The sequence below is a fragment of the Mustela lutreola genome, chromosome 5, assembly GCF_030435805.1.
Source record: "Mustela lutreola isolate mMusLut2 chromosome 5, mMusLut2.pri, whole genome shotgun sequence".
Lineage (NCBI taxonomy): Eukaryota > Metazoa > Chordata > Mammalia > Carnivora > Mustelidae > Mustela > Mustela lutreola.
Genome location: NC_081294.1, coordinates 52513007 through 52539137, shown reverse-complemented (window position 1 = coordinate 52539137; position 26131 = coordinate 52513007). Strand labels below are relative to the sequence as shown.

Sequence of the window (26131 nt, the reverse complement as noted above, 5' to 3'; positions counted from 1 at the left end):
GCCTCAACCACATGGCCTTTGCCCTATAAAAGTTAGTCTGTAAGGCTGGGAGAGGTGCTTTCTCTGTAACAGGCGGCCCTGACCAGTCGGTTTGATTCTCGATGCTTGGCACTGAATAAAGCTTTGCTTGACCTTCGCTTTGTATCTGTCTCGCTCCTTTGATCATGGACCCTAACAACCATCAATTTGTTCGCTGTAGTTAACATTCTGCTTCTTGGTTTGCCTCTCCCTTTCTTCCTCCAATGATTATCTATTTGGTTTCTTAAATCCCACCTACGAGAGAAATCATAAAAATATGGAACGTTTAACAAATTTGTGTGTAATTCTTGCATAGGGACCATGCTAATCTGCTAATCTTCTCTGTATCACTCCAGTTTTAGTATATGTGCTGCCAAAGTGAGCACCAGAAGTCAATAATTTAATATAAAACATCTTTCAGAGCACTTTAAGATTCTCTACTGTTTAGTTGCTAGGTAATGTCACTGTGCTTAAAAACCAACACATGTTCAAAAGAAATGCATGTTGGCTAGGTAACTTCATATAAATGACAGAAATGACAATTTTGAAAGAAAAACTGATTTACTACTCTACTAGGTACTAATAAAGATTCTCTCCTTAACCAAACTTTAGTCCAGCTTCTCTGAGACCTTTATCTCAAATAGGCTGAAGTTTTGGACTTGTGTATTCATCTTTGCAGTGCCCAGTTTCAAAAGAATCCTGTTGAGTCAGTCTAGCAAAAAATTTCTCTAAGCCTTGATGTGTTCTTTTTGTAATTTTCCATCCACTGTGCCTCCTGTACTCCATGGCCATAAATTCCCACTTATCCTTGTATTTATGGTTGAACCCAATCTTTTCCCCCACTGCACAGCCCCCACTGCAATAGTCTCTCTTGAGTAGATTTTCACAATGTTGTTAACAAGTGTCCTGAATAATTATATTCTAGTGGGGATTTTTAAATGAAAAATGTATTATTCTGGGGAAACCCAATGATCTACCACTTTCTAGTCTTACTTCCCGTCTATATGTTATAAATACAAATAGATATAGACAGAAAGGATACAAATACAGTTGAAATGTTTTTAACACAAGTTGGTCCTGTTCACATCCACTTATACACAGATTTTTTTGATACAGTTCTGTAAATATTGTCTTATGATTTTTAAAATAACATTTTTCTAGCTTTACAGTAAAAATACAATATAAAATATGTATGCAAAATGTATTAATGCTTACATTATCTGTAAGACTTATTCAACGTTAGTAGGTTGTTGGTAGTTAAATTCTGAGGGGGTCCAAAGTTATATGTTTATTTTTATCTGCACAGAGAGTCAGTACCTAAACCCCTGAATTTTCAGTAGTCAACTATATATTAAAATTAATGAAAGAAACTAGCTTAAGTCCTCCTCCCCATATATATATATATATATATATATATATATATATATATATATATATGGGGATTTTTTTATTAGCTCTTTCCTTTTACATTAATAATTCTCAACACTTACTGAATTTCAAATATAAAGCGGTTTTGTTTGTTTGTTTGGCAATGCAGTATAAACTCTGTAAAGACAAAGCCTTGACAATAGTTTTCACCATGGTATCTCCAAAGCACAGTGCAGTGCTTGGTGGATGGCAAGTACTCAACATATGTATTGAGTCGAAGCATGTCTGCATTACTTTACAAAGGCATCAAGTGTTTGGGGGGAAAAAAGTAAAAGATTGAAAGAGTAGAGACAGAGTCAATAGAGGCTTAAAAGAGGAAAAGAACTACATTTAAATACGAAATTTAATGGCACTGCTATACAGCAAGGTTCAAATCTAGCCTTCACAAGGGCTCAGTTCCTTCTCATTTTTAAGAGAGTCAGAGCACTGTTCACTAAGGAAGTCATGTCGTAGTCTTGTACCCTGTGGACACTGGGTTCAGAGAGTCTATAAATTGATCCATTTTCCATGTGGTTTGATTTGTAGTCACTTGAAGTTAAATTTTACCCAATAAAGTCTCACTTGTCCCTATAGTCATTTTATTTACAGAAATAGGACTCTGGGTTTGCTAATTTTAGCTTCAATCCAATATAGAATTGTACCCTTGGGGTACCCCTAACTCAGAAGCCATGTCTCTTTTTAAAGTGAGCAATAGCAGTTGAGAAATATTGCCTCAAAAGGTCCACATTTTGTTAAAATAGCTTTAGGCTGCTTTCCCCTATAAATCACTTACTGACTTGGACATTTGCCATCGGGCTCACCAGAGGGCCATGGCTATTAGCCGACATTAACTCCCCAAAAGCAGTTTCCTGAAGGACACTTCCTTAACTGTTATAAAGTCAACTGGAAAGTTGTTCATGGTGAACAGAATACACAATGTAAAACACATCAGTTTTTAGTACTCCAATGTGATTCCCTTTAGAGTCAACTTCTCTTTCATGGATTAGGTATCAATTGAAAAGACCTAAATTTAACCTTTATAATCAGAGTTTTGATGACTGTGATGCAAACAAAGAGGCTTTGTCATGCACTACATGCATTAATTTTTGGAGATTTGCTGGATAACTTCTTTTTCTCTAGACCTGTTCTCTACCCTTCCTTATCGTGAGGTATATCCCAATATATATTAGCCAGAGAGAGGCTAATCTCTCTAAGCCACACTGTCTGGGTTTCCTTGCCTTTTTGTTTCCATTTAGTTTGACCAGTGGGATGCTTTAGGTAGGAGAGGAGAGAATTCTGGATGTTTGTTCCCACCCTCCCTCCCTGCCTGGTCACTGTTCGGCAGTGGCTGTATCATCTATCTAAAATCACATCTCCTGTTGGGCGCTTCTATTCTATGGCATTTTCTATGTTCCAATACTCCTTCCTCTTGCACTTTCAAGACTAAAGTGGCAGAATAATGACACCCCAAAGATGTTTATGTTCTAATCCCTGGAACTTGTGAATATGATGCCTTACTTCAAAGGACTTTGAAGTACATCAAAGAACTTTGACGATGTGATTAGGTTTAGAGTCTGGAGACGAGAAGATACCCTGGATTATATAGGTGGGCCCAGTGTAGTCACAATATCCTCATAAGTGGGAGGGCAGGAGGTCAGAACTAGAGGAATGATGCAGGAAGCAGAGGTTGGAGTGATTTAATCACTGACTTTGAAGGTGGGAAGGGGCCACTGGCCAAGGAATGAAGGAAGCTTCTAGAACCTGGAAAAAGCAGAGAACAGATTCTCCCTTAAAGTCTCCAAAAGAAACTTAGCCCAGAGAAAATCTTTAGTTTAGCCAGTGAGACTACTGACTTTGAGGTATGGTCATGAATTTGTGTTGTTCTAAATAACTGAATTTGTGGTTATTTGGTACAGTGGCAATAGGAAACTAAAGCAGATAAAAATAGTTTTTCCATGGTACTACACACTCCTTTCATTGATGAACCTTAATATTGCCTGCATCTTTGTGAATAACCCCTTCATTAATTTTTCTTCATTTATTCCCTTTGAGTGTACCATCTATTTGTGCCAAGACTCTATTAAATGCATTTATTTTATGTAGTAAACCACTTCTAGAGAGTTATTCTATTTAAATAGTAGGAGATATACATGGTGCCTGAGGTAAATAGAGATATTAATTGTATCATTATTTGTAACAATAAAAATAAGAGATAATGTAAATTTTTAAAATAGGAACTGGCTAAATAAATTATGGTACAGCTGTATGATATAACAGAATGCCAGAAAATGTTTGTTACATATGTACATACATAAATGTATGACTGTGTGAAAATACCAGGCTATATATGAAACAGATCTGTATCTATTACCTATATCCGTATCATGTTTATACCTCTATTATCTATCTATCTCACTATATAAAGAAAAAGATAAAGATGCTTTTAATGGTTAACTCTTGCTAGTAAATAAAGGGTATTTTTTTTGCAGTTTTTCATATTTTCAGAATTTCTAAAAAATTTTCATTAGTGTTCAGAAAGTTTTAAAGCAGTAATGGGTCCTCCTCACATATGGTGGAATGCTTTGTATTACGAGAAAATCTTTTTAGTTTTCACCCAATTCGAATAACAATTTCTTCTGCCTGTAACTATGTAGTACAGTTCCATTATAGTTACTTTTATTCTTATCTTATTACCCTATCATACTATGGGCATTTTGAAGCAGAGAATGCCTTAAAATTTATTTCTTCCTATACTCACAATCCCTTTGGCGAGGCTCTTGATATGTGTTTACTGAGAACTTTATATCAAATTGAGATTTTATAGATGCTTAATCAAAACTTTTTTGATGAGGACCCATAAAAAAAATAAAAGTAACAGAAAAAACTAAAAGGCAAATTTATATGGCAGGGAGATATAAGATAAACAGCCTGAGTTGAGATGCAAATGGTGCTGAATTATTTGTATTAGATTCTTGTCACAGAATTTTTCATATAAAATTTGTTTACTAAGAGGATTGAATAAACGTAAGTAGTTAGCTGAGCTGAACATTACGATTAGGCTACTCAACAATCCCATTAAGTACTACAAGAAATAAAATAGCCTATCACACTTTAGTAGGATTGGAAAGGCTTCATGGACTAGGTAGAATTTTTAATTAGCAACTGTTCATTGTATGAACAGAGAAAGGCATTCTAGTATTATGGCACTATTTTGGAAAAGACTCAAGGAGGAAATAGCCAAATGAATCAAGACAACTGTGTGGAGAAATGACACAGTTTAAGAGAGTCTGAATGTTAGATAGTATCAATAACATTAGCAGAGTAATAGAATTAAGATGAGTTAGGAGGGAACAAAATTGGAATAGTCAGGGAAACCCTGAGATGTGAGAGACCTGGGTGGCACAGTCAGTTAACCATTAGACTCTTGGTTTTGGCTTAGGTAGTGATTCCAGGCTTATGAGATTGAGTCCTGCTTAGGGCTCTGCTCTCAGTACAGAGTCTACTTAAGATTCCTTCTCCCTCTCCCACTGCCCCTCCCTATCAAGTTATCTCTCTCTCTCTCTCTCTAAAATAAATAAATAAATCTTTAAAAAAAAAAAAAAAGAAAGAAAGAAAGAAAGAAAGAAAAGAATCCCCAGATGTGACTTGAATTTTCTATCCCTGGCCCAATGACATTTTTTTTTCTTTTTTATGGCAAGGGCCCTCAATTATGAATGGAAGTCCTCCTGTTCATTAAGGATCTTATAAATTTAGCTACAAAATAACTTATTACCTTACTTATGTTGCAAATACATACTATATTAAAATGTAACTATATAGCTATTGATAATGTCACTTAGTTTATTTAGCAGCCCAATTAAGCATTTCCATGTTTTTCTTGCATTTCCATATTTTTCAGAAAAATTATTTTTTAGTTTTTAAAAGATATCTACATGCATATCTTTATATGTATCATCTATGGCAATTTAAATGATACTGTTCCAATTGGAAATAGTTACTCACCAATACTTGCCTCTGTAATTTTCTTTATGTACATGAAACAAGCATGGTATATCAGTAAAGATATCAGTATATCTGTATATCTTTACTGATACTATAAAGATAAAGTGACGCCTGGGTGGCAGTCACTTAAACATCTGCCTTAGGCTCAAGTCATGATCCCAGGGTTCTGGGTTCAAGCCCCATGTTGGGCTCTGCTCAGCAGAAAGTCTGCTTCTCTCTCCCCCTCTGCCTGCCCCCCCGCCCCGTTTGTGCTCTCCCTCTCTCTCTGTCAAATAAATAAATAGATGAGATCTTTAAAAATATATTTATTGTTTATTATTTATTCCCAGGAAGTGGGAATATACAGTAATTCACTTCATAAATGATAATTATTATTCTTTTTAAAAAATATTATTTATTTATTTGTCAGACAGAGAGAACACAAGTGGGGATAGCACTGGGCAGAGGAAGAAGGCGGCTCCCCTGCTGAGCAGGGAGCCCGATGCAGGACTCAATGCCAGGACCCTGGGGTTATGACCTGAGCCAAAGGCAGATGCTTAACTGACTGAGCACCCAGGTGTCCTGATAATCGTTATTCTTAAGCAAGGTAAATTATGACCCTGTGACTTTTCTTTTCTGACCTTTCATATATGTGCTAAGGAAAATTATTAATACACACTCCTTCTTTGGTATTAACACAGTTACTCCTTATAATAAAACTGTGAGTTATAAACCATTATTATTCCCATTCTCAGGTATAATACGTCTTGACAGGCCTGGATTTGAACCTAGGTAAACCGGAACAAGAACCTCTTCTTTGACATTTTGTTATACAAATGAGGGAAAACCTTTATTTATATCCCAAATATGGCATTAGAAAATTACAAGTGAATTTATAATTGGTCTATGATTTGGTCAGAACAAGTAATAATAAATCCTACCACTTTCTTGGTATAGTAGAAATAATGAGCGTGTAGAGACTAGTCATGGGAAACCCTTTTGTTGTCTATTATCTCAAACCCCAAGGGGCAAAGGCCAACTCTGGGTCTGGAATTTTTCAACTGGAGATCTCTTTTTTTCAAACAGAATTCTAAAATCAGTAGGTAACACTGACTATGGATTGATCATTACTTTAGGTAGAGAATAAAAGAAATGCAAAATTTATAATCTCTTTTGCTGGGTATCCAAATTTCTGTCTCCTTGCGATAAAATAAAGTGAGGACAAGATCAAAGAAAGAAAGCATCTTCAAGTTTGGCAGATCCTAAAACATTAACAGAAAAAGTATTCCAGAATTTTACTTCCAAACCCTGGAACACTGTAAGACCCAACAGAAAAAGCAACGGTCCGATGCCTCTCCCAGGTGTGCCATCAACTTGCTTTGTGACCTTTGGGCAATTTAACCGGCACTAAAAAATACAGCAGAGCTTTTGGTCTAGGTCATTCTCCCTTTCTCCTACACATTTGACAAAAATTCATAGTGACAAAGCATAGAGATAGCAATTTTTGGCATAATCCACAGAGACCGCATCATTTGGTTAATTTAATTTGACCTTCATCACACACAAAAATTGTTGCTATTAGTCAGAATAATATTGAGACTTAAAAAGGGGGACCAAGGCCATACAATGAATATGCACTCAGCTAAAGATAAGGGCAATGGGTTAGACAGAAGTCAAAACCTAAGTGAAAGCTATTTTTTTTTTAACATGTCTAGAAGGTGAGAAAGAGATGTTTAAATTGGATGCAGGCAGCCATGAAGAGCCAAGAGAATGACAGGCAGAGGAAGGTTAGGGCAGCTGTGCTTGTAAAGGATTACGGAACTTTCTTTTGAGAATTTCAAAGGACTTCAATAAAATAGGATACCGTCTCTGGAGCATGTCTCCCTATGTTTTTAAGTTTAGGTGGTACAGAGAAAGGTTCTTTTTGGCCTTAAAAGTAACTAATATGTAAGATTTCCTCAACAAGAGGGTCTCAGATCTTCAACCTATAGTTTAATGGAATATTTGCAATACAAATACTCCTTAAAATGAAACCTCATGCTGTGGAATCACATTAAGACATATATGAGTATTGCTGGATTTTTTTGAAGGAAAGCTGATCTGTTGGAGGTGGGAGGATCATGGCAGCAGAATATCACTAGAAGTGAAGGAAGACATTTCTGACCACTTGCTGAGTGCCACTACATGGGGTGGCATAATTATACCTTTTAGCTGGTAAAATGGAGGCTTATAAAGGATGAATTGACAATAGTCAAACAACAGGTAAATGGTAGAGTTGGAGTCCCCATTATTTCTGACACTAGTGTCCATGTTCTTAACCGCACCACAAATTTTGGGGTTTGAGCTTTACTTACTTGGTGACATTTCTTCCTTCTATTTCCATTCTATACCCCAAATATATTTCTTAATTTCTTCGAAGTGAGGACTGCATAATACAATCATACTGCTTACAAATAAAGCTCACATAAAGGGAGGGCAGCACTGAGGAATGCTACAAGAAAGAGTCGTCACAATCTTTACAACAAACAAGTCCAGCCAGACCACTGACATGCCACCATCAAATAGAATGCAGCATTTTTATTGTAAAAGTCCACATATTAGGTAATTCCCTTTGTGAAAAGGTTTTTCAAATACATAGATGGGGAGCAGCTAATAATCAAGAATTAGATTACATATAATATATATTCATATTGCCAGTACTATGCACACATTGGAAAGCTAGCTTTTTTTGAGTGTCCCCATTACAGAATACATTTCAAGTTGACAGTAATGTGTTTCTTACTATTGAAAATTTGCCAACAACTCTCCCAGAGTCAACATTAAATGTTAACAATTCAAAACATGAAAAAATTAATCCTATTTACATGTGTTTGAGGTTATATACTAGAGCACTGATATATCAAAGGTTTGTAAAATTGGCAGCTAAATGTGTTTCAAGATTCATCCAGATGACTCAATGAGGACCTTACATAGTTTTATAACAAAGCCACTCTTTCTTTTCTACTCTTTTTTAGATTACCTATCTAGTGAATACTGGCTGTGATTGAGTTCTAACTTAGGGAAATGATTGCCATAAGAAAGAACCGACGAAGGGTGCTATTTTAGAAAAAATCAAGATTCAGGATGAGTACATGGAGGTGGAGCTCAACTCATCGTGTTGGAAGTCTGGGACAACCACTTCATGTGATTATCACATAGTTGAATGAGGCCACAGTCATAGGATCAACCTCCATGTAAGTTGCTTATTCTTTCAATTTTTAAAAATTAATCTTCAGTACTCTTTTAACAGAGCATAGAATACAAACATTCTGAACACCAGTCAGGTAGGAATCCTGCTCTTGCCTATCATGTCTCCAAGTGGAATTGTGGATGGATCAGTCTCCAAACCTGGAAAAATATATATAAACCCTAAATAACACCTTAGTAGGCCCATTTCTGTGCATAAACATAGAACTTCAGTGTTGTTTTAAAAGAAGTATGGACTTTGGTTATTTTTGTTAATTATCATAAATTTATTTTAGGCCGAGATCTTTGGATCCTTCTGTTAATTTTCACAAGACCAGATAACATTTGACAATGCTTATGTGAAAAGATGAATCACTGGTTCTCGCTGGCTCAAAGAGATTCACAGGAGCATATGAAGCCAGTTCGCTTCAAACCATATCTGTTGAGCACCAACTACGTGCCAGGCACTATATAAGGTGCTGAGGATCCAAAGAGGAAATGACAAGGATTCTGCCCACAAGGCACTCACAATCACTAGAAGCAGATCTTGAGATGGAGAATAAATTCCGTTATAATCTATCAGTCATCCTAAAAGGAAGAAAAAATAGCTGCAAGCACATACAATTACTTTATACTCTATGAAATTGGGCATAGTTAGAGGTGGCAAATGTCAATTATTCAGTCTATATTTTACTTAAAGTGTTTTAATATGTCCTACATGGAAAAAAATAAGCTCTTCGCATCTTCATGCATGAGGGAGAAGATAGAGAAAATTCCTCCCTCCAATTCCAAACCCGAACCCTTGTAATTACATTCATGATTCTTTTATAGCCCAAAGACACAGAATAAAAGACAATGCTTTATGATGTTAACTTCATTCCATTTATTTTGGCTCTAAAGAGATGCATGCATTAAACTTGAAGCAGTCTACGTTACTGAAATATTTACATCATTGTACATGTGAGGTGGAGGAAATTTTCTTCCTATCTTGAGATAGAGGTGTAATAGATTTCTAGTCTAGACTCATATTTAAAGTGACTTGTGATTTTTCTCCAATGAGGGAGATATCCTACTGGGACCAGATTTACTACAACCTGCCCCCAAATGAACATAAGGTACAGTTTTGGACCTTTTGCGTTTAATTGTATCTTGAATTGATTAAGGACACCACCACTGCAAGTAGTCATGGCTTCCACGATTTCAATCATTGTAGCTGAAAAATATCTTGTTGGGTTTCAGTGTTCTTGCTCTAATTTCACTTTGCCTTGCAGGTTTGAAACACAGCAAACATTAAAGTTCAAATTACACTTACCACAGGAGAGTTGGGCGCAAACAATATGACATCAACACAGTTTAGCAGGTTGGAACAAAGAAACAAATTCAAATTATCATAAACCACACAGGGGATTCTTTAAGTGGACTTAGAAAGGACATCTTCTCTCCATGAGAGTTAGTGAATAAGACCCACATCAATAAAACCCATACCTCTTTCACAGATAAAGGTAGGAAACCCAATAAACCAGATTGAATAAGCAGAAGGCAGTGGGGAAGAAGATCCGTGCATATGAGTCCATTTTGGCGATACGAATGTGTATCCTCCCGTGTCTCCAAGCTCCTGTTCGGCAATCTTCAAAACAGCAGAAGAAACTGGCACAGTCCTTGCCATCCAGACACTCATACCCATATTCTTCATCTCTCTCTTGAAGGTGAGTGGCATTGTTCATTTGAATGGTTGCTGATCTTGGACGGATATCAATGGTAGGTGCCTGAGACAAGGGTCGGGAATAAGAGTTAGTTATACTTGATAAATCCTAGATTAGGTCTCCATAATGTCACCAAGGTGAATGATGAATCTGAAAATGAGTACTCAGGAATTGCTATGAAATCGTGATCTACAATGGTAAAATTGAACTTAGAAGGATAGCACATTTGCAGATTTCAAATTTTGAGCTTAAGCGGTGCAGCTGAAAATAATACCATAAGCTAATAGCTATAGCAAGAAGATTGAACACCAAAAGAACTCAAAGTTTAAAGATTTAAATCAAACAACTACATGGAATCTTAGTCTAGTAAATATTAGATGTGAGGTTGGTTACATGAAGGCATTTAATGGTGTTGCATGTGAGTAGAACAGAGAAATAAAATGCATCAATTTTGAACTCAAATTTTGTGTCATGCTTACCTATAGGCAAATAGTAAACCCCATTACACTGAGCAAATGCACTAAATGCTATTAAAAGAAAATGTTAAAATATATATAAATATAGGAGTTTTCTGAGTTTATACCACGAATAGTATGGCTTATGTTTTGTCTATCATTCAGCAGCTAGAAGCTTCAGAATGTCAGCAATGTTTATTTAGAAAAAAATGCTACCACCTTTTTACTATGTGAGAAGAAACAAATACTAATTAATTGAATGATAATTTAATTTTTGTTGCCACATTAATTATTAAAGTACTATAAATATCAATGATTAATTTAATTTGGAAGAGTTAATTTTAGGATATTATAAATATGAACCCTAGTGTCTCTGAGTAAGTTATCCCAATTCAACTGGAAAAAGAAATATCAATGCATTATTGCGTGATAGAGCCAAAAGGCCCCTGGATTACCCTAGGAGGGAGGGATGGGTATTTTAACTTAAAGCATTTCAAAGAGAATATTACTTTTATAGAATTGATAGGTTCAGAATTCAGAACAATGGAGATTATTAAAACTACTTATCAAAAAACAATCCCGTTTTGCATTAGAATTTACCAAATTACATTTTAAGAGCATTTATGGTATATATGATAGGTGCAGTCAGTGAATTTTATCTGAGAAGGGAGGATAAGTTTTGACTTTGATGTTTAAAGAAGACTTTTATTCCTAACGACGTGTCCTAGAGCTTATAGCTTTGTAAGATCGAACCTCTGAGAATTAGTGTAGGGTTGATGACTCAACTCTAGAAATCTATAGAACTTTCTTCATCTTACCTCTCATAGAATGCTTAAATATCTACTCACTAAAAAATAACAACAAAAAAAATCGAAACACCATGTAAGCGTTAATAATTAAATTCAGCAGTTGCATGCAGTGAATTTTCATTCCAAAAACATTATACCTTGAAGGAAAACATCCGAAGAAGCTTTGGGTTTGTAGACAGAAAAGAGAATTGCATTTTTTTTTTAATTAAAAGAAGAAAAAAAGAAAAGAAAAAGACAAAATAAGATAAATTAAAAACACAGTTTAAAAACATAGTAAAATGAACTGAAATTATAAACACATAAGGACAATTCTGGGCTTGGAACAAAGTACGTGCCTAAAATTGGAAAATGGAATTTGGAGATTTCAATAAATTAACCCACAATTCTCTAAATGCAAAAGCCAGTGTTGTCCATTTGTGAGGAAGCTTCTTTCCATCGCCTGACTTCCCTGTATGAAAGTACTTTGATTTTATTTTCTAATTAACATCAAGGAAGCTTTACTAGGTAAGTGTTAACACAATGAACCAATGGGTATATTTAATGGAAAAATGAAATGTAAGCTTTTCATTTATAGCTTAGGCTCTTTCTAGTTGTGGTAAATCATCTAATTGGCTTACAAGAGGAAAATCCAAAAAATTTTCAGGTAATTTGATTTTTTTCAGTTTCTTTAATCCCCTCTGCAATGATATAGCTATTAGGGCATAAGGGCTTTTTTCAAAGGACTTTTGTTTATGAGCTCACCCTCACATTCTTGTTAATACTGGCATGTAATAATGCTGAGTGTCACAGAACCCTCTTTTGGGGGAAAAATGTGATGGAAAGTGAAGGATGGGGAGAAATAATAATTTTTTAAAAACACAATAAGGAAAATAAAATAAGGATAGAAAAAATGCAAAGATAGAGAGGCAAACAAGACAGGGAAGGAAAGGACTGCATAAAGCATAATGAATATTTGGGAAATTAAGGATAAGCATTTCTTTTTGTATTAATCATCAAAATTAATGCTTTTTTTCTTTACCTGTTACAGATTCTTACATTCAGATAAATGTATGACATTTGTAGAATTTCACCAGGGTTCTTGGAGATCCATCAGGATACAACCTAGAATCATCTGTATTTCCTCATTAAAATATAGTCCTTGCCAAAATTGGTGGGTCAGAGAGCTAGCCACTATCAAGGACCTCATGGCCTTTATGACAGACCGGGAAGGTCTATAAATTCAGGAAGCTAGGGTGACTTCCTTTGCCCCTCAGTTAGAAAGGAATGGATATTAACTTCTATGGAGCTTCCTAGAAGCCAGAGAGCCACTACACTCATGTGTGTAAGTGGGTAGCTACTTGTTCTCTTCAACATCCATTTTAAAGGATAATTGCATGAGGCCTGTATATTTGTGTCTTAGCATCTCTACTTGAAGTTTGGTGGCAAGATGAAGTCATCTTACCTTTTCCCAAATCACGAAAATCAATCCAAGTTGGTAACTGTATAAATTATGAACATCAACCATCATCATCACTATTAATGGTAAGGACTTTCATTTGTAAGGTACTAGGTAATGCTTTTTACCTTCATTACCACAGCAGTCCTTTAAGGTATGTATTTTTTATAATACTAGTCTTATATAGGAGAACATAAAGACATAAGGAAGCTAAGTAACTTGCCCAAACAATAGATGATCCATTTCATTTAAAAACAAAATAATACATTTTGAGTATGAAACCAGTCTTAGTCCTCTGGTGGTAAAACACACACACACACACACACACACACACACACACACACACAATTACTTGCAAAAGTGTGGTGATCTTTTGAAACTTCAAGAACATTGTGGCTTCCTAATGGAAAGCCTTGAGTGAAAATGTTAATTTAAAACATCAATGATTTAAGAATGTTACAGTAAGGAGCAGAAAGAGGACAATCAATGAAACCTAAAATAACAGCAACTAGAAAATAAATGCATGTCTCGACAGTGTTTGTAACCCCTATGAAATAAAGAGAGTAAGAGTCTGCCTTAGTGAATCAGTCCTCTTACAAGTAAAAAATGACCAAAATTAATTCTTATGGCCTGGCCAAACTCATACATTGTTTTCATTTGGGAGCCCAAAGTGCTGAGCTTTAGCCTGCAGACAGGCTAAGACCAAACAAAACAAAACCAGGAGCCCTTTTACATAAAAATTTCAGTGATCCCAATGAGAAATGATACATACAGGGTTTTTCTTCTTTTTGTCTTTATCCTTGCTTGGTTTCCGGTTGCTGACAAAATAATGCAGGGTGCCGTATTCCACCAAAGCAGAGAAGACGAAGATGAAGCAAACAGACACAAAGAGATCCATTGCTGTAACATAGGAGACCTTGGGGAGTGACTTCCGGGCAATAGTGCTGAGGGTGGTCATTGTCAGGACAGTGGTGATACCTGAAAAAAGGTACAGTAAAACAGATCGTGTGACCTCATCAAGTTGGGTAACTGAATCACTACTGAGACCAACTTTATTTTGTGACTTCTGATAAGCAACCTCTGTAATGAAGAAGGAGACATAACTGTAATCCATTCACTCTGTCCACAAATATTTATTGCCTGCTTACCAACTATCAGTTACTATTAACTATCTCTGACCTTACGTACCTTATATTTTAGTGATAGAGAACACTATAAATCAAGTGAGCAAAGAAAAGTATAATCACAAATTATGGTTTATGTGATGGAGAACAGCAGGGACAGTGAAACCTAACTAGAATACTGAGGGAAGACATCTTTGAGGAGGTGATATTTAAGAAGTTTAAAAGTTAGAAGACACCAACTTCTAATTCCAGAGTATATGACAGAAGACACTGAGGAAGGGACACATTATCTTCTTTAAAAAAATTGGAATACCTAGCATCTGGGGATAGACCAGGGTATCAAGGTGATGCTGAGATAACAGAAGTTATATCATGCAGAGCATGCAAAGGAGTTTACACTTTAAAGTAAAAGGAGAATCCGTTAAGGGATTAAATAGAGGAGATGAGCTAAGTGACATGTTCTGATTAATGAACTTTTTGAAGATTATTATAGAAAGAGAGAAGATGGTGTTGTAGAAGGATCCTGAGCTCACCACTCCCACAGCTATACTGAGGTGTAACAACTACATATATTGCAACTCACTCTGAAAATGACCTGAAGATTGGCAGAACATATCTTCTGTAACAAGTAACATCATAAAAAGAAAGCCACATCAAGAAGGGTAGGAGGGAAGAGGCATGGTTAGGAACCAAAGTACTGCTGTGACTACCCAGAAGTGGGAGGGATAGGACAAGCATGGAGGCACAACGGGCTGGGCACCCCCATCCCTGGTTGCCTGCACTGAGATGAGCTCCCATAATGTCTGGCTTTAAAAATTAGCAGGACCTAACTCCAGGAGAGCCAGAAGGTCATAGGAAACCAAGTCTCCACTTTTAATTGAAGAGCCAGCATGCTATATTACTCACTGTGTATGTCTGCACAGAAGAACCAGTTTGGTAAGTGCCTGGGTTATACAAGGAGATTTGTTGACTGATTTTTGAACATGAGGGGCAAGAATCTGCAAAAGCTTTCTCAAGGAACAGAAGTGCTGAAGGGCACCCTTTTTCTTACCCTATTTCAGCCTAGATGGCTATATGCTTGCAAAAGCCAGTTCTGAAACTCTCCACTTGCTAGCAGTACTTGCCTCACCTATCACTCTTCAACAAATCCATCTTACATACTCTGGCCTACCCAGCCCCCTCCGAAGGACTCCTGTCTTGCCATAACTGGCCAGGTTACCTCTGTTGGGAACAGCAACCGCTCAAAGAGACTACTGCTCCCACAATACCTGGCAGGTGGCCTTTGCTGGAATCAGTGTCCCTCCAAAGCAAACCCTGCCACAAGGACTGGGGAGCTAACCCCACACACATCAGCATACCCAGAGGTGCTATAATCAAGCCTCTCAGCTAACTGCACTAGGGGCGGACCCCACCCACCACTGTGCCCACAGCAGTCACAGCCACAACAGGAGGGTGTACACAGCCTACACGGGGGACATTCCTAGAGCACCTGGTTCTGGTGACCAGGAGTGGATTGTGCTATAGGGCACCACAGGAAGCCTTCAACTTAAGCCCACTACTTTCAAAAGTTACAGGAGATGTAGTTGATCCACTTGATAAATAAAAACACAGAGACAAAATAAGGAGACATAAGAGTAGGTTCCCACAAACAAACAAGACAAAACCACAGAAAAAGAACTAACAAAATGGAGATAAGCAAACTGATGAAGAGTTGAAAGTGCTGGTCAGAAAGATACTCACAGAACTTGAGAGGTAACTGAATGAACTCAGAACAAAGAAACAGAAAATATAATAAAGAACTAGTCAGAACCAAAATACAAAAACTGAAATTAAAACTACACTAGAGGAAATCAACAGAAGATTAGAGGATGCAGAATGGATCACTGAACTGGAAGATAGGGTAATGGAGAACACGTATGCTGAACAGCAAAAAGAAAAAAAAAATTAAAAAATGAGAATAAGTTAAGGGATCTCTGAGACAACATCAAGCATACTCACATTCATATTTTCTTCTCCAGAAGGAGAAGAGAGAAAGAAGAGGGCAGAAACTTACCTGAAGAAATGACAGTTAAAAATGTCCCGAATCTGAGAAAGGAAACAGACTTCCAGGTCAGGAAGCCCCTAACAAGTTAAACCCAAGGAGGGCTACACTAAGACACATAATTAAAATGGAAATATTTAAAAATAAATAAATAATCTTAAAAGCAGCAGGAGTGAGGCCAACAATTACATAAAAGGGAAAAGCCTCTAAGCCTATCAGCTGATTTTTTTTTTTTTTCTTTTGTAGCAGAGAGTTTGCAGGCCAGAAGGGATTGGCTGCTGAAAGGAAAAAACCTACAAGGAAAAATACTTCACCTGGCAAGGCTATCATTCAGAATTGGAAGAGAAAAACTTTCCCAGACAAACAAAAGTTACAGGAGTTCATCACCATTAAACTGGCCTTACAAGAAATGTGAAATGTGAAAGGGACTTCTTTAAGTATAAAATAAAAGGTCATAACTAGAAATGAGAAAATTATGGCAGGAAAAAAATAATGGTAAAGTAAACATACATTAATGTTAACAAATTAATCACTTATTTAGTTAGTATGAAGCGCAAAATGCAAAAATAGTATAGTTGATTACATCCACAGAAATTAGTCAAGGAATACATAAAATAAAAAAGATTAAAATATGACATCATATACATAAACATGGAAAGGAGAGTAAAAATGTAGTGCTTTTAGACTGTGTTTGAACTTAAGCAACCATCAACTTAATCTAGACTGCTACATACTTAGAATGTTCTATATGAACAACATGGTAACCGCAAACCAAAAACTTCCATTACATTACCTCCCCCAAAATAAAGTGAGAGTAATTGAAGCATGACACTAAAGAGAGTCCTCAAACTATAAGCAAAGAGAGCAAAAGAATGTAGGAAGAAGAACTATAAAACAACCAAAGAACAATTTTTAAAAATGGCAATAAGTACGTATCTACTGATAATTACTTTATAAATGGAATAATGCTTCAATTAAAAGACAAAGTGAATAGAATAAAAAAATAAGACACATCTATATGCTATCCTACAAGAGAATACTTGAGATATAAAGACACATACAGACTGAAAGTAAAGGGATGGAAAAAATATATTCCATGCAAATGAAAGTAAGAAAAAAAGCTGTGGTAGCAATATCTTTATCAGACGAAATAGACTTTAAAACAAAAACTGTAACAAGAGACAAAGAAGGGCATTATATAATGATAAAAAGACCACTGCAACAAGAAGACATAACATTTGTGAATATCTCTACACCCAACACAGGAGCACCTAAACAAATAAAGCAAATATTAACAAACAAAAAGGGAGAAATTGTCAGTAATACAATAATAGTAGGGGATTTTATCAGCCCATTTACATCAATGAATAAAATATCCAGACAGAAAATCAGTAGAGAAACAGTGGCTTTAAATGACGTATTAGACCAGATGGAGTTAAAAGATATATACAGAAAATTCCATTTAAAACTAGAAGAATACACATCCTTTTTCAAGTGCATATGGAACATTCTCTAGGATAGAGCACATGTTAGGCCACAAAAGAAGTCTCAATAAATTTAACAAGACAGAAATCATCATTTCCAGCCACAACAGTATAAAACTAGGAATCAATTACAAGGAAAAAAAAAAAACTAGAAGAAACAGATATGAAGTCTAAAAGGCATACTAGTAAGAACAAATGGGTCAAGGAAAAAATCAAGGAGCAAATAAAAAATACCTGGTGGGGTGCCTGGATGGCTATGTCATTTAAGTGTCTGTCTTCAGCTTACATCATGATCTCAGGGTCCTGGGACTGAGTAATTTATTGGGCTTCCCACTCAGTGGGGAGTCTGCTTCTCCCTCCTCCCACCTCATTTTCTCTCTCTCTCTAATAAATAAAATCTTTTTTAATAAAAAATGTGGAGACAAAAGAAACTAGAAATACTATGGTTCGGAATCTTTGGGATACAGGAAGTTTATAACAATATAGGTCCACCTTAAGAAACAAACAAACAAAAATCTCAAACCTAATAATCTTAAATCTAACCTTACACCTCAAGGAACTAAAAAAGAACAAAGCCTAAGGTTAGTAGAAGGAAGGAATAATAAAGATCAGATTGGAAAAAGAAAAGATTAAACTAAAAGCTTATTCTTTTAAAATAAAATTAATAAATCTTTGGTAAGACTAATCAGGAAAAAAATAAAGTGTGTGTGTGTGGGGGGTGCCTGGGTGGCTCAGTTGGTTAAGCGGCTGCCTTTGGCTCAGGTCATGATCCCAGGGACCTGCTTTGGGATCCCTGCCCAGCAAAGAGAGAGCCTGCTTCTCCCTCTCCCTCTGCCTTCTGCTCTGCCTACTTGTGGTCTCTCACTCTCTCTCTCAAATAAATAAATAAAATCTGGAAAAATAGAAAAAAGGATTCAAAATCAGAAATGAAAAAAGTTGTAAGTGACAAGACAAATATAAAAAATAACAATATAAAAATTATGTAACAATATAAAAAATTATATGCCAACAAATTGGACAGCCTAGAAGAAATGGATAAATTCCTAGAAATATACATGATCAAAGACTGAATCAAGAAGAAATTAAAAACTGAGCAGACCAATTACTAGTAATAAAATTGAAGTGGTATTCAAAAATCTAACAACAAACAAAAGTCCAAGACCAGATGAATTCTACCAAACACTGAAAGAAGAGTTAATACCTATCTTTCTCAAACTATTCAGAAAATGGAAGAGAAAGAAATACTTCCAAATTCATTTTATGAGGTCAGCATTACCCTCATACCAAAGCCAGAAAAAGATACTACAAAGAGAGGGACACAGTATTGTAGACCAATATCTCTGATGAATATAGATGTAAAAATTCTCAACAAAATATTAGCAAACTGAGTTCAACAATTAAAAGGATCATTCAACACTATTAAGTGAGCTTTATTCCAGGAATGCAAGGATGGTTCAATATGTGTAAATCAATCAGTGTGATACATTAACAAAATGAAAGATAAAATTCATATGAACATCTCTATAGATGTCGAAAGGCATTAGACAGAATTCAAAATCCGTTCATGATATAAGCTCTCGACAAAGTAAGTTTGGAAGGAACATACCTTAACAAAATAAAGGCCATTTTTGAAAAACCCACAGCCAACATCATACTCAGTGGTGAAAAGCTAAAAGCTTTTCCTCTCAGATCAAGAACAAGACAAGAATGTCCATTCTTACCATCTTTGTTCAACATAGTATCAAAGGTCCTAGCTGCAGCAATTACACAAGAAATAAATGACATCCAAACTGGTAAGCAATAGGTAAAAATGCTATTTGCAGATGATTTGATATTAATATATAAAAAGCCTAAGATTCCACCAAAAAACTATTGGAATGAAAAAATGAATTCAGTGAAATTGTAGGGTGCAAAATTAATATACAGAAATTTGTTGTGTTTCTATGCATTAACAATGAAATAGGAGAAAAAGAGATTAAGAAAACAATCCTATCTCCAATTTCATCAAAAAGAATAAAATACTTAGCACAAAATTTATCCAAGGAAGTAAAAGACCTATACTCTGAAAACAACAAGAAATGGAAGACAACACAAATAAATTGAAATATATTCCATGAACATGATTTGGAAGAATATTGTTAAAATATCCATATTATCCAAAACAATCTATAAATTCGGTACAGTCTCTATCAAAATACCAATAGCATTTATTGCAATCCTAAAATTTGTATGGATCCATAAAAGACCCTTAATTGCCAAAGAAATCTTAGGACAAAGCTGGAGGTATCACAGTCCCAGATTTGAAACTTTACCAGAAAGCTATAGTAACCAAAACGGTATGGTACTGGCATTAAAATAGATACATAAATCAATGGATCAGAATTTTAAAAACCCAAAATAAATCCATGCTTTTATGGTAAATTAATCTATAAGAAAAGAGGCAAGAATATGCAATGGGAAAAAGACAGTCTCTTCAATAAATGGATGTTGGAAAAACTAGACAACTACATGTGGAAGAATGCAACCGGATCACTTTCTTACATCATATACAAAAATAAAGTCAAAATGTATTAGAGACCTAAATTTAAGACCTGAAACTATAAAACTCCTAAAAGTAAATACAGCTAGTAAACTCATGGACCTTGGCCTTTGCAATATTTTTTCTGAATATGTCTTTCCAGACAAGGAAAACATAAGCAAAAATAAGTAATTGGTACTATATCAAACTAAAGAGCTTTGTATAGCAAAGAAGATCACTACCAACAACAAAAAAGACAACCTACTGAATGGGATATTTGCAAATGACTTATCTGATAGGGGTTACTATCCAAAATAGATAAAGAACTCGTACAACTCAACACCAAAATAAATAACTCAACTAAAAATAGGCAGAACACCTGAATAGACATTTTTCCAAAGAAGACTCACAAAAATAGCCAAGAGACTCATGGAAAGATGCTCAGCATCACTCATAATTAGGGAAATGCAAGTCAAAACAATAGTAAGATATTACCTCACACCTATCAGAATGGCTAGTATCAAAAAGATGAGAAATTACAGTTGTGGCAAGGATGTGGAGATAAGGGAGCTCTGGTACACTGTTCTTAAAAATGTAAATGGATGTAGGCACTCTGGAAAACAGTATGGAGGTTCTTCAAAAAACAAAAAATACAGGGGAGCCTGGGTGGCTCAGTTTGTTAAGCCTCTGCCTTTGGCTCAGATCATGATCTCGGGGTCCTGGGATTGAGCCCTGCATCGAGCACTGCTCTGCTGAGCAGAGAGCCTGTTTCCCCCTCTCTCTTTCTGCCTGCCTCTCTGCCTACTTGTGATCTCTGTCTGTCAAATAAATCAATTAAAAAATCTTTAAAAAAATACAAATACTGGTGGCGCCTGGGTGGCTCAGTAGGTTAAGCCTCTGCCTTCAGCTCAGGTCACAATCTCAGGGTCCTAGGATGGAGCCCCACATTGGGCTTTCTGCTCAGCAGGGAACCTGTTTCACCTCTCTCTCTCTGCCTGCTTCTCTGCCTGCTTGTGATCTCTCTCTCTCTGTCAAATAAATAAATAAAATATTAAAAAAATACAAATACTATATGATCATTTCACTTCTGAGTATTTACCTGAAGAAAATGAGAACACTAATTCAAAAGTGATATGCACCCCTATGGTTAAACATTCAGAATAGCCAAGTTATGGAAGGAACCCATATGTCCACTGATAGATGAATGGATAAATATGGTGTACAAACACACACACACACACACACATACACACAATGGACTATTTCTTAACCATAAGAAAAAAAAAATCTTGCCTTTTGTGACAACATAGATGGCCCTAGAGGGCATTCTGCTAAGTAAAACAGATCAAAGACAAATGCATCTAAAAAATAAAATGTGCAAATGAGCAACCAATAAAAATAGAAACAGACTCATGAGAACTAACTAGTGTTTTCCTGAGGGGAGACAGTTAAGGGTAGAGGCAAAATAGGTGAAGGGTACAAACTTCCAGTTACAGAATAAATAAGCTCCAAGAACCATCTGGCTTTTTGGGTCATTGTATCTTAGTTTATTATCAAGTTTCCTCAGTGTTTTTTCTGTTATGAAACTCCCGAGAGAGAAAAGATTGGTGTTGGTTGAAATGACTTCACAGAAAAAAAGTAGCCTTTCATTGAGGAGAGGGAGGATCAAGGAAATTGCAGCTGTAAATTATAATCATAGCCTTCTTCCTATATTATTATTAGGGAAGAGCTCATCTCTCTAATCTGTAAACTGTGACAACAGGAAAGACCTCTATCTTAGTATCCTTTGTGACTTCATAGATAAGTATAGTGTTGGGACTCCACAAATACCCTTTCGAATGCAGAAATGAAGCAATCAATGAATAGTGTATATATGATAGGTCAAAGAGACTCCTCCTGCATCTGAAAATAGGAATCCATATTGATGACTTGTGGGAGAGAGTTTTAACTGTATGTAACAATAGCTAACATTTATGGATCTCTTTTTTTGACCAGGTACTGCCTCAAGTACTTTATATGTTATCCCACAAAGTCCTCACAATGAGGGTAATCACTGTTATCCTTTTTTTGCAGGTGAAAAAAACTTGAACACAGAAAGAATAAGGAATCTGTCCAAGATAGAAAGTGAAAAAGATGAGATACAAGCCTACAAAGTCTGACTTAAACACTACATTCTGACCCACACTGTTATATTCCCTCTCTATGAATATGTACTTAATATGCTGCATGAAGCACCCACCAGCCACTTGGAAGCTAGTGTATTTTCCTGATTCAGGATAATAACGGAGTGTGGGTCTTCCATATTGTTATTGTAGAATCTTAGCAATGGTCAAGTTTCTCATCTACAAACTGGGAGTGGCAAGGGGAGGGGCATACCTCAGCATGTTCTTATGAAGATTAAATTATGTAATTTTCATTAAGTGTCATTTCCTAGTAAAATATCAACAAATGTAAGATATTTAGAGAAGAGTCTGTTTCTCGAACTAAAAAAACTTCACTCAAGTTGTTCAATGCAATAATTTCTGGAGAAGTTATTAACTATTTGTAATTATACTTGATAATATTTTGGGGGGAGAATTTAAAAACTAAACTGGCCCCTTGGCCTTCACTCCACATTCAGGCCTCAAGCCACCCTTGACCTATGGAGGAGTGAAAATGTCATCATTTACAGTAGATACCATAGACAAGTTTACTTAAGAAAATCTAACATGTAACTTAAACATTTATCTAGCAAGTTGGGATGATGGAAGTTCATCACAGTCATGTAAAAGAAGACTCATGAAAAACCGCTTCATGGTATTTTCAGGTTTCTGGTTGGAGCCACAGGGAGTGAAAAGTGGGTGGCAGACGAGTGATAGTTGTAACTGATCCACCCACCAACAACATGATAGCTGGGGGTGGTTTTTAAGTCCAGTTTTGCTAAGGAAAGAATTAGACTTACCTAGGTAAATGAAAAATATGCATAGCTTTTATCAATTCCTCCAGTCTTAGCATCAAGTAAGCTTGCAGGCATGCTAGCTTTTACTCTGATTACTCAGGTGAAAAATACCGACTGGTGTTTTTATTGTTTCATACATCAACACTGAACCATGATTAAGGCTGACCAGCTACCACCTGTGTACCAAACTACATTCAAGAGTTAGAAGCCCCGCGATGACTTCTTCCCATGCTCTTGTGGTCTGAGCTCAGAAAGCAGAGTCTGAGCCATATAGGTATATTTATCTCACTCATCCAAAACTTGGCTTTATTCTGTGACAAGAAACTTTAGGTCCACAGGTGTGTAGGGTCATCTGGATTAACTCTAGATTGTAAACACTGGAAAAGGTAATGTGATCACACATTAGAATCATCTGGGGATTTCTTTTTTTTCTTTTTTAAACCTGATATGCAAGCCAAGCTCTCAAAATTTAAATAAACATCTTCTGGGATTGGACTGAGGCAGCCATATAAATGTGCAGTTGAATTTAAGACACACTGATCTAGAGAAGGGAGACAGCATAGTTAACACAGAGAAGCAATCTCAGCTGCCTACCTTTCCCCACAACTGGCCTTCAACAAGGGCTCACACACACAGCAAATCTAGGCCTCATTAACCAAGGTGTAGATGGACTACCCGTTGGGAGTGTGACCTTGAGAATGTCATTTAACCTTGTACCACCTCTGCTTCCTTAGCCCTACAAAAAGAATGTGGTAATATTTTTTATTATCACTACGACTTCTATATGTAGTTGTGAAGAATAGATATATTAAACATGTGTGACGTATAGTAAAAGATCAACAAACAGGAGCACCTATCTGTTACTTGTTCAGGGGCCTCTCCCTCATTCCTCATTCGCTAGCTCACTCACCTTGATCCTCTCTCCTACAGAGGTCTCTTGCAGTGCCCTCGCTTAATGACTGGTTGAAATGAATTACCAAAGTAGCCTTAAGAGGGGTTTTGACCAGCAGAATTCTGGACTTCAAGAGAAAAGACTGATTTGAAAATCTTTTCCTTAAAATATTTTTGGTATGGGTAGATTGGAATGTATTAATGCATTTGTTGCACCCATTCATAAGAGCATACATTACTTGAATAATCAATGAGGTACCAGCTATGTGCCAGGCACTATACTGGGAATGAAAAAAAAAATCTACATTATGATGTGAGAGACAGACATATAAGCTTATAATGCAATACATTCTACTCACAGTGACAATTGTCCTAAAGTAATAGGCTCGACATACTTTGGGTTTGTTTCAGCTGGTAGCATTAAACTAGATATTCTAATTGTTGAATAGGACTTATAACAATGTACCGCAAATAACAGAAAAATCCAAACAAAATTATTTTGAAACAGATGGGAGACTAAATTAGGTTTGGAAGAGGACAAACATGCAAATGATGCCTTATTCCCAGCAATCTCTTTTGCCCTCAGTTTTAATAATCTGGTTCAAAGCATTTTGTCAGAAAATGATATATAGTTGACCCTTGAACTACATGGGTTTGAATTACATGGGTCCACTTATATGCAAATTTTTTCAATAAATAAAGCACAGTACAATAAATGTATTTTCTCTTCCTTATGAGTTTTTTAATAACATTTGCTTTTCTCTACCTTACTTTATTGTTAGAATACAGTATATAATACATGTGACATACAATATATATGTTACTAGTAAGGTTTCTGGTCAACAGTAGCTATTAGTTTGGGGGAGTTCAAAGTTATATGTGGATTTTTGACTGCTCAGGTGGAGTTAGAGCCCCTAAGCCACATATTTCAAGGGTCAACTGCAGTTGCTAACATTTCTAATGCTTTACTATGTTTTGTGCATGTTGCATGGAATATCTTTTTTCTTAAGTATTTTCTATACTTAACTCATAAAGCATTTTACAGAAAATGATATGTTTCACATTTGAGGAAAATATGATTTACATACATTAAAGAGCATTTCCCCCAAGGCCATACTATACATGGAGGATGAAATCCAGATTTATTGGTTTTCAAAACCTGAGCTCTTCACTACTGCCATTATATTTACTCACTAGCCAAAGAGTGAGCAAGAGATGTGGTTCTAGTTTTCATATAGCTGATAAAAGAGGACTGTGATTATATAATTCATCTTTCAACAGCTTTGTTTTTAAGTATTTAACATTATTGGACCTAGACTCCCGTGTCCCTCTGAGTCTATAAATTTTTAATACTTTCTGGGGATCTTCTTCCTCACATGAGGAAAAAGTTGTGAAAATCTAAGCTGCATCTCTATATACATCAAGAAAGATGTAAATAATCTTAAAAGTATGTATGTTTGTGATGGAGAGGGCTGGTGTTTCCAGAGCATCACGGGTATTTTTCCAAAAATATTTTCAATGGTTAGAGCCAATTGCTATGTATGTATGTCTTCAAATGTCATGAATAATTACAGATGTTGGAATTAATCAACAGCTAATCATGTGCTGGTAAATATGTAACAGTTGACTCTAGGGAAAGAAAAGGCAGTGTTGGTTTCTAGTGTTTGCCTATTTCCATGATGTTAATACTTTCAACTTGGCAGACTCCAATCTATCCATGTGACCTATCCATGTGACATCTCTCAATACATTTGGAAATTATAAACAACAATAGCTCTCACGAGCTTGTGTGAGTTGCTCTGCATATAACTACCCAAAGACCAAAACACAAAATCTACTGAAATTAGAAGTTGTTTTTTTTTCCTCCTTAGTCAAACTTAAATTTATTAAGAGAATTTACTAAAGAAAGCAAATTGAGGTAATTAAGGAAAACTAGTACTGGAAAACTTTTAAACACTTTTTTTTTTTAATATGCTAGTTTTCTTTAAAATGAAATAATGACATTTCTACATAATTGCTGACTGAATTAAAAACAAATCAACTTAGGGGAATGAAGATTCCTGATACCGGATACTTATCTTGAAATACTTAAACAAAAATAA

The 26131-nt window shown here is 35.8% G+C and overlaps 1 protein-coding gene, 1 long non-coding RNA gene and 1 pseudogene across 13 annotated transcripts in view; 1 reads left to right on the top strand and 2 right to left on the bottom strand.

Moving 5' to 3' along the window:
* Positions 1-24763, top strand: part of LOC131831869 (uncharacterized) — a 43263-nt gene extending 18500 nt beyond the window's left edge. For 6 of the 11 annotated variants that reach the window (XR_009353838.1, XR_009353831.1, XR_009353839.1 and 3 more), the window contains 3 exons: positions 8421-8639; positions 10128-10337; positions 22274-24763. This is a non-coding gene — a long non-coding RNA (uncharacterized LOC131831869). Of the gene's footprint in view, positions 1-8420; positions 8640-10127; positions 10338-12997; positions 13120-13868; positions 14022-14640; positions 15094-22273 lie in introns of all 11 variants that reach the window. The other 5 variants (XR_009353835.1, XR_009353834.1, XR_009353832.1 and 2 more) reach the window with 5 other exon arrangements.
* On the bottom strand, positions 290-404 carry LOC131832840 (U6 spliceosomal RNA; annotated as a pseudogene).
* The window catches only part of GABRG2 (gamma-aminobutyric acid type A receptor subunit gamma2), a 106302-nt gene continuing 88805 nt past the window's right edge, over positions 8635-26131 (bottom strand). Inside the window, exons 8-10 of one of the 2 annotated variants that reach the window (XM_059174229.1) lie at positions 13806-14011; positions 11736-11759; positions 8635-10397 (exon numbers count right to left, since the gene is read on the bottom strand). In XM_059174229.1, the coding sequence (XP_059030212.1) occupies positions 10122-10397; positions 11736-11759; positions 13806-14011 (506 nt within the window). In that variant the 3' untranslated portion in view covers positions 8635-10121. The remainder of the gene's footprint in view (positions 10398-11735; positions 11760-13805; positions 14012-26131) is intronic. The other variant, XM_059174230.1, reaches the window with a different exon arrangement.